Below are 16073 nucleotides of genomic sequence, written 5' to 3'. Positions count from 1 at the left end.
CTTACAGCAAATCTCCAAACTAAAAGAAAATACTCTTACATTGAAAAATTTTTGGCTGGCAAAAGAGAAGAAATTGTGACACCATGCATGCATTGAAGGGCTTCTCTTTACCTGACATCCAATTTTGTAACAATCTTCTATACTCACTTCTATAGCTAATGTGTTTATAGTTAATCAAGATTCTATATATATAATTCTGTATTGAATACACGTGTATCTAACAACAAATGAACTGTGGAAGTTATGAAAGGTTAAGAACATGGTAACATTGTTTACGTAAATAACTAAATTAAACAAATCCAACTCAACTTTTTGCTATTATTGGACATGAAGGAAACCAATGAAAATCAAATATGTAAAGAAACTCTATAATGAAACACATAATTACAAAGTAGAGTAACTCACTTCTTCTCCAGCTGTACAGGGAAAAGCATTGAATAATCAAAAGGAGGGAAAAATAGTTTTCCATAGAATTAAAGCCACCTCTGATTATATCAAAAATATCCACCCTATATTTATAAAGCCACCACTTTAAAGATATTGCAGCAGAAAAGAAAGCATTATCTTACTGGAAAATCAGACTATTTTGTTAATAATTCTTCCTTCAAATACCAATAAATGAGTTTCTAGCTTTTTTAGGTAATCAGTAGTCTTCATGCGGGTACTAGAAAGACCACACTAAGTTTACCACCACGCCCAAAGCCTTCCCACAGCATTTATGAGTCTTTACATAGTTGTTAATTTGGAAAAAAATTTCTCTCTTTTTCTTCTTCTTTTAACTGTTTCATTTTATATATCCTACATGAAATTTGCGATATTAAAAAATTTGACAGCAGCCCATGTTAAGAAAAGAGTAGAAAATAAAAGAATTAAGATGACTCGGACAGTTTTGTGTGTTATTACAATAGGATGAGAAAATTTCTTCTCTATTATACAAGAAGGTGGAGGCTCATTAATTGTGTGGGAAAACTTCAAATTTGGTGACAAACTTAACCTAACCTCTCTTTCAGGGGAGGCTACCTTTAATCAAAAAACGATATAAGCTCATTTACGGGCATTTGAAGGAAGAATTGTAGACCCAAGTTACATTATCCATCAAAAAAATACCTTACTTTACAAATCTTCTTCAATACAAATAATCTTCAAAGAAATGATTTCTAGATATTAGGGTGCATGCTAGGAATGGTCGACGACCAATGGCCGAATGGTAGTCCTTGGAACTCTCGTGCCACAGGTCCTCGGTTCAATCCCTGGGCCAGGAAAGGTTGACTTAGCCTTTCATCCTTTCAGTGGGTCGAATGGGCACCAAGTATGCTTGGGGACTAAACGCTGGGGGTTCTGCGTTTGGCTGACCACCCAACCAGAACAACTGCTCTTGCACCCCAGTGCCCAAGGTCAAGAAAACAAATGGGCACAGTAGGCTTTGGCCCTCTATGAGCTGTCGCACTACTGAGTTTAGTTTTAGTTAGGAATGGTCTGTCTTAATTCCCCAAAAAAGGAAAGGGTTATCCTCAGGCAAGCTTTATATACCGAAAAGAATCAGTTTGTCTGGGGCAAAATTGAATACTGACATAATATTGATGCCATTGTTCTCCTGGGATTAGTAAATGGTAGGCAACATTACATATTTTAAGTCATATAAAAAAAAATGGCCTTAACTAGAAGTGGCTCTGCTTTGATGGGACACTCTTTTTTCCCTTCGTTACTCAATCAATGCTTTTCTTGACCAGGTGAAGCAGAAAGTGAGTTAGTCTTTGTAAATATGTCTTCAGATTTAAACTTTCAAAATATATATGTTTGGTTCGCCTTGGCTTCCTTTGGGTCAATTTATGGCGAAAACTCCAGATAGTTCTATTTAGATGGAACATCCTGTATGTATGTATGTATATATATATGAAAGGTGTTCGATAATCATCACCCTTAATATATATTTTAAGGGAATCTTATAAAAAAAATGAAGTTGGTAAGTATGCATATCCATTAAGATTCACAAGGAAAAAAAACTATTGAAATCTAATTAATCTGAGACTCAAAACATTAAATTGTGTTTGATAACAGAAAAAGAAACTGAGTTCGAAGCAATAATTAGAAGTTTAATCAGGCAATTAAACTAGTTTTAATGTTTTATATCCGAACTACTGCAGGCATAATTAAATAGATTTTGATAATGTATTTGTTTCTTCTTTCTATATTATTTTCGCCCTTTCGATTTTAGCATTATATATAAAGGGCAATGATTTAAGTATACCCTGTATATTTTATGAGTAGATTTATCAAAATTTTTTCTAATAAAAATAAGAAATTTCATAATTCTATTAAGAAATTTCATAATGTTAAATATATATTATAACATTAATAGTATAATAGAAATGTCCTTTTTGTTAAAACTAAAGAAAATAATTATGAAAACCTAAAATTTCAAAGTAACATTAAAAATGTTTAAATGACAATTCAACACCATTAAAAACTTCAGTAATAACAGCATAAAGTTATTTTTCTATTAAAGTTTGGTTTAGAATTAACATAAAATTGCCACTTTTTAATGTATATAATAAAAAGTAATTTCTGGTTTATAAGTTTAAAGTTGTACATAATTATTCTAAAATCTTGCTTTACAGCAGTCCTATTTAACAAATGGTATGTACCTGCAGTACTTCCAAGCTGTGTACTTGATTTGCAGTGGTAATTGGCAATTCCATGTAAGCTATTGCAATACCGTTCGGTTTTGCCACCCTTAGATCTCTAGTCAGTTCATCCAAGAAAGTGGGTAATTTTTCAATATGAATGAACTGAGTTCCTGTGGGATCGTACTCCCTCCAAGTCTTATTGAAGAGTATTAGATTTCTTTCTTTGAAAATATCCTGTTCTTCAGATATGGCTGCTTTGTAGTTATCCAAAATAACAGCAATGAATATATTCACAAGTATAATGTTAGTCCAGAAAATGAAACTGACAAGAAAAATAGCTGCGGCTACCTATAATAGGGAATTTTAAAAGAAAATCAGCTTTAAACAATTTTTTGCACAAATATAAAAGGCAGTTTTCAAAAAGTTTCAATAAGAATGTTTGAAAGTCAATTAACATTTTAAGTTTAGGATAGTAAAGTTTTTCAAGGCAAATAACAAATTGATATGCAGAAAAAGAAATATTGCTATCATAAGGGAAATGTAGTTAAGTGCATTGAATTTCAGATGCAAATAATTACTTTCATGGATTTTAGCAAGATACCTTCTGGTACTGAATTACAAAATCAGAAATTCATAAATAAATAATTTTCAAAATAATGTTTAAGATTTAATTTTTGAAACATTCAGTTAATATATATTTTCAATACAGTTAATTTATAATTATTCCTGTATTCGATGAATTTGTTGATGACCCTCAAAATAGTTGAAAAGAAATGAAATGTTTCTTTGTGTTAATTTCATTTGTTAAAATCTTTATTTTAAAATGCTTTTAATTATAAAGTTAATATTCTTTTGAGTTTAAGCAATTTTTAACAAATGCTTGTCATTATGAATAATATGCAATAAGTAAGCAAGTGGTCATTATGAATAATATGCAATAAGTAAGCAAGTGGTTATTATGAATATGCAATAAGTAAGCAAGTGGTCATTATGAATAATATGCAATAAGTAAAACATCAAGATATTTAGTCTAAATCTAGCATGACAAGTGTTTTGCTTTACAAAAGAACTTGTGATCTCAGGAGTAGAGGCGATTTGTGAGGGTAAGATAGTTTGAGACAGAATTGTGTGTGAAGTTGAAGTGAAGAGAAGATATTTCTTTTGCACTCATGAAATTTAGTTTGAGGGAAATTTTCCCCAGAATCGTGACACAAATAAATCACCATTTCTGCCTCAGAGATTTAATTGATTGTGGAGTTGGACAGCACAGCAGCTGAAATTAGAATTGCTATGCCAAACCTAAAACTCAAGATGATCAGTGGTATAAACAAAGTAAAACAAAAAAAAAGGGGAAAAAAGATTAATTAGATAGCTTTGAGTCTTGCCTGTGTTTTCTCTGTACGCATTATGCACAATATGTTAAGAAAAAATAATTACTGTGTCTTGTATGAGCTATATTGGGCCAACAATACTAGTTACTATACTATAACAATACTAAACTCATGTTTGTGAAAATTGCAACACCATGAAGGACTTACGCGAGTGAGCTGAAACTTTCAGGAAATGCAAAGTAGAGCATAATATGCAAATGATTAGAATTCCAGACCCGTAGCGCATGCGTATGCTGAGCAGCGCCCTCTGAACGGCGGATGGATCCGAATAAATAGACGGCTGTAGCGAGGCGTTTATGGTTATTGGTGGTTGTCTGCTAGTGGTAAACGTTAGCTGAGACGTTACTTATGCCTCTTCGACAAAAGAGAGCGAGATTTCAACAACTTACGGAGTTTGAAAGAGGGAGAATCATCGGCCTTCGTGAAGCTGGATTGCCTTATCGTGCAGTAGCCGCTCGTGTGCAGCGTAACAGAAGCACAGTGATGCGTGTTTGGAAGCAGTGGACGGACGAGTGTCAGACAACTCGGAAATCCGGGAGTGGACCCCGAAATGTCACGTCAGCTCGCGATGATAGGCACCTGGTCCGCATGGTGCTGACAGACCGTAAAGGTTCCCTCTAGACAACTGGCAGCACAGTGGTCTATACCTACAAGTGTTTCATTGTGTGCTCCATCAATTCGTAGACGTCAACTGCAGCGTGGGCTGCGCGCAAAGACTCCTTTATACAGGATCACCATCACGCTAAATCATAGCCGTCTGCGGCTACAATGGGCCTATCAGCATAGGAACTGGCGTGCTGATTGGCAGCGTGTCGTGTTTTCTGACGAATCCCGCTTTAATTTGTGGTACCATGATGACCGCATTCGTGTCAGACGCTATGCCGGTGAACGCCACTTTCCGGAGTGCATTATCGAAAGCCACAGTGGACGAACACCCGGAGTTATGGTCTAGGTTGCCATAGCATATCATGGACGATCTCAATTGCTACGAACTGTGGGTAATCTGAACAACAACCGGTACAGCAGTGAAGTTTTACAGCCCCAAGCTGTTCCCTTCCTTCAAGCCTTACCAGGCGCTGTATTTCAACAAGACAATGACCGTCCTCATATTGCTAGGACTGTTCAATCCTTCCTTTCATTGCGATAGGTACAGCTTCTTCCTTGGCCTGCGTATTCCCCAGATATGTCACCGATTGAACATGTGGGTCATTTCGTTGGTCGGCGTCTCGCTCGTGATCCTCGTCCTGTTGCTTCTACAGACGAACTTTGGGTACGCATACAAACTATATGGAGTGCTCTTTCTTAGACGGACATTCAAAATTTGCTTTACTCCATGCCACGTCGTGTAGCAGCGCTTATTGCGGTGCGTGGTGGCTACACAAAATACTGATTTCGATCTCTTGTTATTGTTTGTTTGCTTTGAAAGTTTAATCATTTATTTGTACTAGTACCACTCAACTGTGTAGTAAATTTCATTCAATTATGACGATTCCTTCATGGTGTAGCAATTTTCACAAACAGGAGTTTAGTTACTATAACAATACTATAATATTGCTGGAAAAACTTAGAGAGCAAAAGGAATAGCTGAACATACTTTAATAATGCTATAGTCTATGAAATAGTTTAATATAGCTGAAATGTCTTCCCATAGATTGCACTTTGAGTGGTCACCATTTTTTATAACACGGAAATAAAAAACAAATTCTCAGTATTTTCCCAGTTTGTAAAGAAAAACTCAAAATTCCCGGTATTTTCCAGGTTTTTTTTTTTTTATAGAGTAGCAACCCTGCATAAGTATTTTTCTGCACATTCATATGGCTGCATTTTTTAACCCACTATGTTTTTGAAGCATTCTCACCAAACATTTTAGAGGTGGTGCAATATAAATGTAATGAATCTTACCTTATTACCACAATTAGAAGTCCAAATATGATCAGTATAGATATGGTAAACACATTGAGGTGGTTCTATACTCAATCCTTCATAGACTTTTTCCCAACCTTCAGACGTAGTAAGTCGAAAGAGAACCAGCAAAGCATTTTGGATGCGTTCAAAATTAGATTGGGTGTTTAAATATCCACTATGCTTTACATAACCAAATAATGCTATTCCTACAATAGCATATATAAAGTGAATAATAAATAGAAGCAAACAGAGGTTCAGCAGTGAGGGTATAGAAGCTATAGTAGCATACATCAAAAGGCGGAGACTAACAAACACGTCTGTTAACTGAAGCAAATCAAAGACTCTTGTAATCCGAAAAGCAAACAGAAAAGCACATACGTTAGCAGGAGTACCAAAAATATTATGAACTATTTCTCCTGTAAATAAAATAAAGAAAATAAATAACGAAAATGGTAATAGCTACTGAAAATCATAATTTCAGGCAATAGTCATTAAAAAGTTGATACTAAAAATAACAAATTTTTATTTATTTAATAGCAAATAAATGAAGTTATAGGATTTTTTTTTTTTAAATTTACGGGACTTTAAGGAGAAAATGTGAGAATATTTAATAATTGGGAAGCAAATTAAAGTATTTTCCCAAGGATATACAATTTAAGAATTTTTAATATGCCTTAAAAAGAAAAACTAACCACCATTTATTGTAAATTTAAATATTATAGACAGTTGAATCTCACTAATACTGCAGAATCACATTCTTTCATAAAAATCTATCTCTTCAATACATCTCAAACCACTGCATAGCTTTTTATTTTTATACATTGTAATTTTATCTATATAACTTCATTTTTCCACAATTTATGTGATTCATTTTTCTTTACCTATTTGTGTTTCTAGGAAATTAAAAATAGTTTCTGATCTTCGCAAAATGAAGTTAATAGCATTATAAAATCACTAGATAAGGCCACATTGGGACTTTCATTTTAATGATATACATATTATAAATAACACTTATTCATCAAAGTTTTTTGACACAAAATTGTGGCTAATATTCATGAGGCCTAAAAATAACCAACATTAAGTTAGCTTTAAAATTTCTAGGCATAAATCTGTGCCATTGGTTTATATTGTACAGGTTTTTAAGCTGGTAGTTGCAAGTTGCTACATTGTATTTCAAAACTATCAGTTGTAAGTAGATAACAATCTTCTCAAGGCTTTTCATTTGTCTTGCTTTCATAGATTAGGGTTCCAGAAAAACTCTTTTTAAATAATGAGTGTGGTTTAGGCACTAATCAAAAAAATCATTTAGAAATACAAATGTACTGTGATTTGATACTTGACTCAAAAGTTTTATAGTCTTATTTGCTACTAGGTTCTAAATAAATTGATTGTGGAGATATGCAAATAGTTAAATACACTATGCATATGATTGAAATAAATAATAATAAAATAATAACAACTAAACTATATAAATAGCATTTTTAATGGAAAATCTGATCTTAGGGACTGGTATGGTAACCAGTTCACAATACAACTTAAAGGAAGAAACTATCAAATATTTGTAACAATGAATTCGAATGTATAAGAATTTTTGATTAGTAATTAAAGATCTTTATAATTGAAATGCGATATTTTGCATATGATACAACAGAAAATGAAAAAAAAAATCAATAAATATTTTTAGTAACATATCTTTTCTAAAAATTTATTTAGGGAAACTTACCAATAATATACACAACAAAAGTACACAAATCCTGTATATTGAAAATGTCTTTAAAGTAATGTTTTCCCAGGCCACAGATTTTAATCAAGCACTCTAGCAGATAGAAGGGTATAAAACTGTATTGAATAAGATGTAAAGTTCTAGCCTTAGTATGTGATATTTTATAAGACGAGGCAGCAACAATTATTGTATTGGTACAAATTAAAATAAAAGAAGCAATTCTGAACCTGAAAAAGGAAGACTCATTAAGAAAAATTATTTTACAAATAAAACAGTAGCAACTTTAAATATCATTGTTAAAAAGCCTGAAAGATATTGCTCATAGTATAAATGATTGTCACTTTTTTCATAAAAGAAATGCTCTTTAAAGTTTTATGATTCAAACAGTTAAACAACTTATTGATAGTCTTATTACAAAAATAAACAAAATAAATTAAGTTATGGGCAAGGAAATAAAAATCATAGAATGTAGTTCTACGCATACAATTAAAACATGGTTCAAAATTTTTGTAAGAAACACTTTACCACCAACTGTCGATGATTTTAAAACATTTCTTGCAGAACAGATTAGACGGAGGCTCGACGAGGATCATAAATTTTCTCCGACCAATTTTTCGCATAGCACGATAATAAAGCATTTGAGGTTTTGTGAGAGCAAATTCAGCTGGTCCACCTTCCACCTAAAAAATTTTTGTAAACTAATTCATTGATAATAAAATTTAAAGTACTGCAGCATTATAAAAATCTGAAATCTCATTGTATTTATAGCGGCTGATGAGCAGAGGTTATTTTTTTCCAGATTTGCAGCTGGTTAGGATAGGAGAATTTTGGTTTATCTTTTAAATGGATTTTAAAGAATTCCAAAAAAGTTTCTGTGATGGAAAAAAATATTAACAGTAGGGTGGGTCGAAGCACTTTTTTTATGATTAATACTAAAATTTCTTTCTCTGGTTACAAATTTAATGGAAAGGGCGTTAAATAAATATTATACACATTTTGGTAAAGATTTTTTGCAAACTTGAAGCAGCAGGCGTTCTTTCTTCAAATTGACTCATGAATGTCAGAAAATTTTACAATTATTTTTATCCTGAAGCTCATTGTTTGGAAGGTTAAAACAACTTAATAAATTTTCAACAAAAGTTACATAAAACATTTCTTTTTTAATGTAATGTAAATGCATAATAACAAAGTGAGTTTAATCTCCCCCTTCAAAAAAACTACAAATTGAAATAATCATTCACTTACACGCTTGTGCATTGTTTTAAATGTATCAACAGCAACACCAACAAACAAGTTAATGGTGAAGAAACCTCCAACAAGGAGAAAAAGTATGACAAAAATAAAGTGCTCAGGGTGAGCATTTATCAGTGGTTGCATATTACTTCTTCTGTGATCAACCATCAGTTGTGCTAAATCTGCCCAGTTTGCAAATAGAGCCTGAAAAAAAAATCTTCATAGTTAGTTTGAACAAAGTAACTACAGCATTGAGCATAGGAAAATAAGAGCATTAATATTTTTTATCTTAATTAAAAAAAGTATATACAGGGTGGTCCTAAAATATCTGTCAAAAATGTAAAGGTAGGTAGAGGGGACTTAAATAATCATATTTCGTATAGGATTGTGTGTGCGGTAACGCCGCCTTGAGCCGATAGGGAGCGCTGATGACTACGGCGTATAAAAGCGCTTGCTAGCTGGATTCCTGCACGGATCTCAAACAGCATGAATCGTTTCACTAATGTGGAGCTTGCCGACGTGCATTTCATGTATGGGGCTGCACAAGGAAACAAATTAGTTGCTCAAAGGATGTACAGGGAGCGTCAGAAATCATCAGGACGCTGTCTACTGCCAGCATTGGATAGGACGGGCTGGTCCAGTTCCCTGGCCACCGCGTTCTCTTGATTTAACCTGCTTGGATTTTTTCTTTTGGGGTCATATTAAAAGCCTGGCGTACGAGAGTCCCATTAAGAAGATCTTGTTGTCCGCTTGTCTGTTGCTGCTTTACATGTGCTCGTCATGCCTAATGTCTTTTCTAATGTAGGCCGATCCATGCGCCGTCGCTGTGAATCTTGTATCGATGTTGGTGGCTGCTCTTTCGAGCACCTCTTGTAAACTCTTGATAAATTTTTATTTTCTTTTGTCTTTTCAGTTTCCTCTGATTCATACTGCTTTACAAGCTAGTGCTTTAATGTGGCATTACCGCACACACATTCCTATCCGAAATATGCTTTTTTATGTCCCCTCTACCTACCTTTACATTTTTGACATATATTTTAGGACCACCCCGTACATATCTTATAAAAATTTACATGAAATGAAAAAAGGGGAAATAGAATTTTTATAAAATAATAAGCACAGTAAACAGTATTAATGATATTTATGTTTAAAAAAAATAGATGAAGAATATATGTTATCAGAGAAAGTCTTGTTTCAATTTCATACATGATTTTGGACTTAGAAAATTGTAGACTCCCTATGCTTATTAATTTTTCTTTCAAAAAATAATTATTATTGCAATTTAACAAATAAATATTTTCCAGGTAAAGGAAAGTTAGAGTTTTACAAGCTTGTCCCCATGTTCTTACTCTCTTATCAGAAAAAATAAGCAAATTATAAGCATTCTCCAGATTTTAGATACTTAATTTGAATACTAACAATACTAAATTCAAATACTAACAATATTTCAATAAAAGGATTTTTCAGCTTAAAGATTCTAATTCATTTATTGTTGAAAATATCGATAACAGTTAATTGCGAATAGTTGTGTCTTCACAGTAACATTTAATAATGAACCTGAAACAAGATATGTGTTAAAAGTAGACATAGCAATACCGACCTGCAGTGTATCCACTCTGTAGAAATTCTAAAAGTAATATACAGTAAAGAAATCCAATCAATCATAAGTTTTAAAAAGCTTTGCATTTTACATTTGAACTCTCCTTTAAATTCTGCCACTTTTGTTGTTTTAAATTACTTTCACAACAAATACTCACATTTTCCTGAAAATTAAGTTATTTTTCTAATTTTTTTCCTAACAGTTGTTGAACAGCCGGCCCAATTTTTCAGTTTATGACTACCAATGTTTAACTTTATAGCTTTGAAGTTTTGTACTCAATCCAGAAGACAAGGGAACTCCTGGATCAAATATTCGGAGAAATTTTCTTCCAGGGAGGAGTTTTCGATGGAGGAACTCATCCACATTTGCGTTATAGGAGAGGAAAACCACAAAAACCTACCACGGTTAGCCCGACAGCAAGGGGACTGTAACGCATGATCCGTGCAAGCATGGTGTAGAATTCACATTGACCCATCATTGATGGAATTCAAACCAGAGTCACCTCATAGATGACACACGTTTGATCCAATGAGCCAAAGTGGTGTTGTAAATTAGGTTAGCAAAAATTAAATTTTTTAAAATTTCGGATAGCTTAATTTTTAGGGGCTAATAAAGCAAAAGCATGTCTGTCATAAAATTATTCATAAAGTGAGGTTTCCTGTGTAATACAAACAAGCATTGTATGAACTGTACAATGAATTGTCAAGTTTCAACCTTCAGTGGAATCAGAATTAATACAAATTTATATTCCATACCATACTTAAATACATATTTGACCTACTGCTTGAAAAAGTGTCATGTAACTGTTTCCAATATGATCAAAGTTCATAAAATTATTCTTCCACGTATAATTTTTTTCCAGGCACTCAATTTTTCCAGAAACGACAGAGGAGTCAATAACATTCCCCCTGTAGTCCACACAACGAAAGAACAATCCAGCAAAAAAGTTAATGCCAAGGATAGCAAATGGTAGCCAGAAGAAGAGGCAAACAATAACGACTCGGAAGATGACTGGTAGGGATAAAACAAGGGCTCCAACAATTGTCTGCAATAAAAAATAACAAAGCAAATCTGAATTTAAAAACTATATATATTAGTATTTATTTATAATTCATATGTTATAAATTTTTTCTATATTAGATCATTATGTTTTGATGTTTTCATAAATCACAGGTATAATGAAAAGATTAGTGTAATTGAAGTAGATAGTGAAAAGAGGATAAAATTTTTTTACAGAACATTTGTACATTTTTTTACAGAAATCATAATAAAATTTTTATTTCGTTGCATACCTCAAGGTGCAAAATAAAATGTTATCCAAGTAACATATAAAGTAAAATAATAAATTTTGCATCATGTGATTAATGACAAGCCAAGGGAGTGTGGTATTGCTTTTATGATGTTTTGTTACTTTTATCTTTGCTGCACTACTATAAATACTTTAAAGTTTTAGTTTCTATTTCATAAGTTTTCACCTGCCCTTAAATAATTCAGCCAAAAAAAAAAAAAGAAAAGAAATACCAAGTATAGCCCTACTTATTTTGTGATGGTGGTAACAGCCAATAAGAGTTGTGTAGGCTTTGGGTGTTTGGTTAGAGGAGGTGAGAGAAAAGGCAGGGACACACATGGTTTTGGAGAGCTGAGGTTAAGATACAAAAAAAAAAGATGAGGATCTTCAACAGCTAAGTTATATTATAAAATTTTCTATCACCCCCATAATTATTATTTTTTATTTACTAATTAGCAGTGCAGCTTCATATTGTATGATTTCATGTTAAATTTTTATGTATTATTAATTGGAGTGAATGCCTTCCTGGAACAAAATTTGTAACTCTAAAGATCTTAGTTGATCTATATTAAATAAATAATTTTAACACCTTGCAAATAGTGATCATTCTAATGATTTTGTTCTCTTACTTAAGAGTATATTATTTTTAATTGTTATTTCATTTTTATTCTTATCTTAATGTGTGTGGTGATGAACTGAACATCACCACATATATTTTTATAAGACCTGCAACCTGCTTAATTAAAAGTAGTGTTAAATCAACGCTTTGTAGTATAGGGGAGATCTACTATAGGCGAAAAAGGAGACTGCCAAAAGAAAAGTCAATTTAACCAACCTCATGATATCTCATGTTAATATTTAAATAATATAGCTACAGCTTAAACACCAACAAGACTGTGGGATATTAATATAACCCTGTAATTGAAACATTTTTATGGTTAGAGAAATAAAGCAGCTTAAGGAATAAAGAATTAAAAACAGATTACGAGGCTCGATTCAATCGAGATAGTGGATTAATGAGTTATACATTTGCATTGAATTAAAAAGTTAGCCATTACACTGATTGTTAAGAGAATAAAATATTTATATTTGATTTTTACAAAATGTTATAAAAATTAAATAATTGGTTTATATTAATTAAAATTAAATTAAGAATGATTAAAAGAAATTAAATTTATATACCGTGCATTAGATGTATTCAAACTAAATATGAACATATTTAGAAAAATTGCAGGAAAAGGAAAGTAGTTAATTATTAAAATAATAAAATGACAAAGGAAACACAGAATACTGCCATCAAAGAATGAATTTTTTTAAAGAAGGTAAAAAATAAATCTAAATTAGTAATATTAGTTACCTCCATTCCTCTCACTGTGTTAATAAAGCGTAGAGGTCGGAAAGCTCTGAGTGCTCTAAATTTTGTCACTGCATATCCTTTATCAAAACCATATTCAAGAACCAATTCAGCTATGAGAAACTATAAAAAGCGTTCATATAATAACATTTCTCAATAAATATTTAAAAGCTTTAAACAAGCAAGAGGTAAGAAAATGGTTGAATATGTGGTGCAGGATATCAGAAGGAATAGCTGTTTAAAATGGGTTTTTAAGGTCTAATATAGTTCGCATTGTAGTAAATGGATATAAAAACATGCTTAAAAAATACAGAACATTAAATTTTTTCAAAGTAATCATTAAGTATTGTTGCCATTATTAAACAAATTATTTCTACAACAAAATGGCAAACTGTTAGCATAAAACATTAACTTATTCAGTTTAGCATCTACCTTATTTTGGTTGAATTGCATACTGTGGAGAAGGAATTTTTTTTTAATTAGCATAAATTTTGCTTTTACATATAATTGGATTTGACATTTTACATAAAATGAAACTACAGACAAAACATTTTACATAAAAAATAAATTTCATAAGCATATTTTTTTAAACATAAAGAACCACCTTTCTCATATTTCGAATACCCTATTTTGCTTCAAATGTTTTTCTAAATGGCAAAATTTTAAATTAATAATGGTCAACTGGTAACCAACATAATATACATGAAGAAGAGAACCCTGTTTATGGAGTTTGTGGAAAATTTGTCAGCATCATAGATTTTTTTTATTATTATTTCTAAATAAGAAAAAAATATTTGTTTCTTAAGCTTCTTTTACCCATGCAAACACGATTTAAAATTACATTCACATGACTTAAATTCACATATCACGATATTCCTATTTATGTGATCTAAGATTGCTGATCGTGATCAGTATTTTCACAATTTTAAATCAAATATCGCGTCCGCTTTCACACGATTTAAAATACTCTGTTTAAGCTACTTAAAAATTATACATCGAAATTCATATCCACACGATTTTAAAATGAAACATAAAGATTTATATTCACGTTTTGTTAAAACCAAACATCGATTTTCGTATTTACGCGGCTTTAAAATTAAATGTCGAGAATCATATTCAAATGATTTAAAAATCAAACATTTAGATTTATATTTCAACAATTTAAACAAATAAAATAACTCAGCGTAATTTTATTAAAGAGTTGATAACATTCTGTGGATAAATGTTTACTATATACACTTTTTTCTTGCTAAAAATTTTAGGCATTTTTTCAATTATTTAAGAAGTATTTTTGCACATAAATTTTTAGATTTCTATTTTCAACTTCTTCAGTTTTTTACCTAACTCACTCCGAAAGTATGAATCAATATAGAGTTCTATAACAATTAAACATTTAAAAAAAAATCTGTGATTTTTAAACGAATTTCGCCACTATGACGCAGTGTGGAAAAGGTTGAAACTAATTACAAGAGGTAGTCTAGAAAGGGAAGTTGAAAGCTTCTCACAAAGATAGTGTACTTTATTTTATTTTGGCTTACATATGGGTTTTGAATTAGGTAACCTTTCAAAGAAAAAACATACTCTCGGCTCACGTACGAAAGGGCTTGTATTCTGAAATATAGGGTGAACTATTAATCTATATTAAATTCTATTTTTAAAAAATGCCTTGATACTTACTGTTAGTGTTATGAAGTCCAATATTGTGTACGGTTCAGTAAAATAGCTTTTTAATCCAATAGCAAGCCATCTCAACAACATTTCAAAAGTAAACAGCACAGCTAAGGAAAAAGATGAGATTTTGACAATCATATATTGGATAGGCGTGTCATGTTCATCAACACCAGACTCATCAAGTATCTATAGAGAGAAAAAAAAGTCTATAAATATTGCCAAAAAATTAGTTTACTTTTTATATTTAAATTATTAGAAAACAAAATTATGAGTACTTTGATATGAAATGGTTACGTAATGTTAGAAAATAAAACTTTCTTTATAAGTGAAATTTTTATTCATTTACAAAATATATACCTCAGGGTTCCCACTTTATGATGAGATTGAAATTCAAGGACTTTTCAAGGACCTTAACAAAATTTTCAAGGACCTTAATCTAAGACCAATTTTAAAAATTATTCTCTTCTATTTTACTAGAAGCAACAATGTTTGTTGTGGCAATAATTAATTTCAAATATAATACCTAAATGCTTTGCCTATATAGAGAGAAGAGAGTATATGTATTATGGACTAAAATTTATATTTTTTTAAAAACAATCCTACTGGTTTTACATATTAATTCACAAAATCATTTTCAGCACAATCTATAACTAATGGTAATGAGGTGTTAATGGTGAAATCCTTTAATCCTGTGTATTTCCATGTGAAGGCTGCATGAAAGACAGAGCTAAATCTTAGGTATTCCATATTCCATGACTATTCCATAACCCCCTCCTCTCCTCTATTAAGCATCGTTTCTGAAATTATTCATCCATAATTTACACAACCTTCTCTAAATGTTATGCAGCAACAATTCTTTCTGAAAATAAAAATTAGAAGGAACATATCCCATTTTCACCATGTTTAAAAGCATTATTCGTTATGTGTAATCCACAACTGCCAATGAATATGACCTGGTGGGAATATTTCTCTTTTAATTCACACTGAAGCTTCTAATAGAATTTTCAATTGACATAGGGTCCATCCATCGATAATTGAAGTATTTTAGAGAGCTTTTAACCATCATCCATGCATTTGTAAAAAGAGAACAAAATATTTTCTGCAGTTCCATGACCCATAAATTGGGAGGTAAGATACTTAGTGCAAACTTTATTATCAATTCCTTACCATAATGTCCATCTGCTTAGATTGTAGAGACTGATTTAACGTCTCATCAAAGAGTACAGTGTAGCAATCAACATTCTTCAGCTCATTTATAAGAATCCCTTTGAAGTATAGTGC

The 16073-nt window shown here is 31.6% G+C and overlaps 1 protein-coding gene across 13 annotated transcripts in view; it reads right to left on the bottom strand.

The window, feature by feature from the left end:
• The window catches only part of LOC107454565 (sodium channel protein 1 brain), a 53286-nt gene that overhangs the window by 7936 nt on the left and 29277 nt on the right, over window positions 1-16073 (bottom strand). For 12 of the 13 annotated variants that reach the window (XM_016071796.4, XM_043044679.3, XM_016071802.4 and 9 more), the window contains 8 exons: window positions 14799-14978; window positions 13125-13244; window positions 11261-11524; window positions 8892-9083; window positions 8172-8326; window positions 7647-7873; window positions 5921-6339; window positions 2646-2975 (listed from right to left, as the gene is read on the bottom strand). In XM_016071796.4, coding sequence (XP_015927282.2) covers window positions 2646-2975; window positions 5921-6339; window positions 7647-7873; window positions 8172-8326; window positions 8892-9083; window positions 11261-11524; window positions 13125-13244; window positions 14799-14978 — 1887 coding nt within the window. The remainder of the gene's footprint in view (window positions 1-2645; window positions 2976-5920; window positions 6340-7646; window positions 7874-8171; window positions 8327-8891; window positions 9084-11260; window positions 11525-13124; window positions 13245-14798; window positions 14979-16073) is intronic. The other variant, XM_016071798.4, reaches the window with a different exon arrangement.

Source organism: Parasteatoda tepidariorum, chromosome 6 (genome assembly GCF_982258835.1).
Source record: "Parasteatoda tepidariorum strain Cologne lab strain chromosome 6, Ptep-v5.0, whole genome shotgun sequence".
Classification (NCBI taxonomy): Eukaryota; Metazoa; Arthropoda; class Arachnida; order Araneae; family Theridiidae; genus Parasteatoda; species Parasteatoda tepidariorum.
Note: the sequence above shows the minus strand (reverse complement) of the source record. Positions and strands in the feature narration are given on the sequence as shown.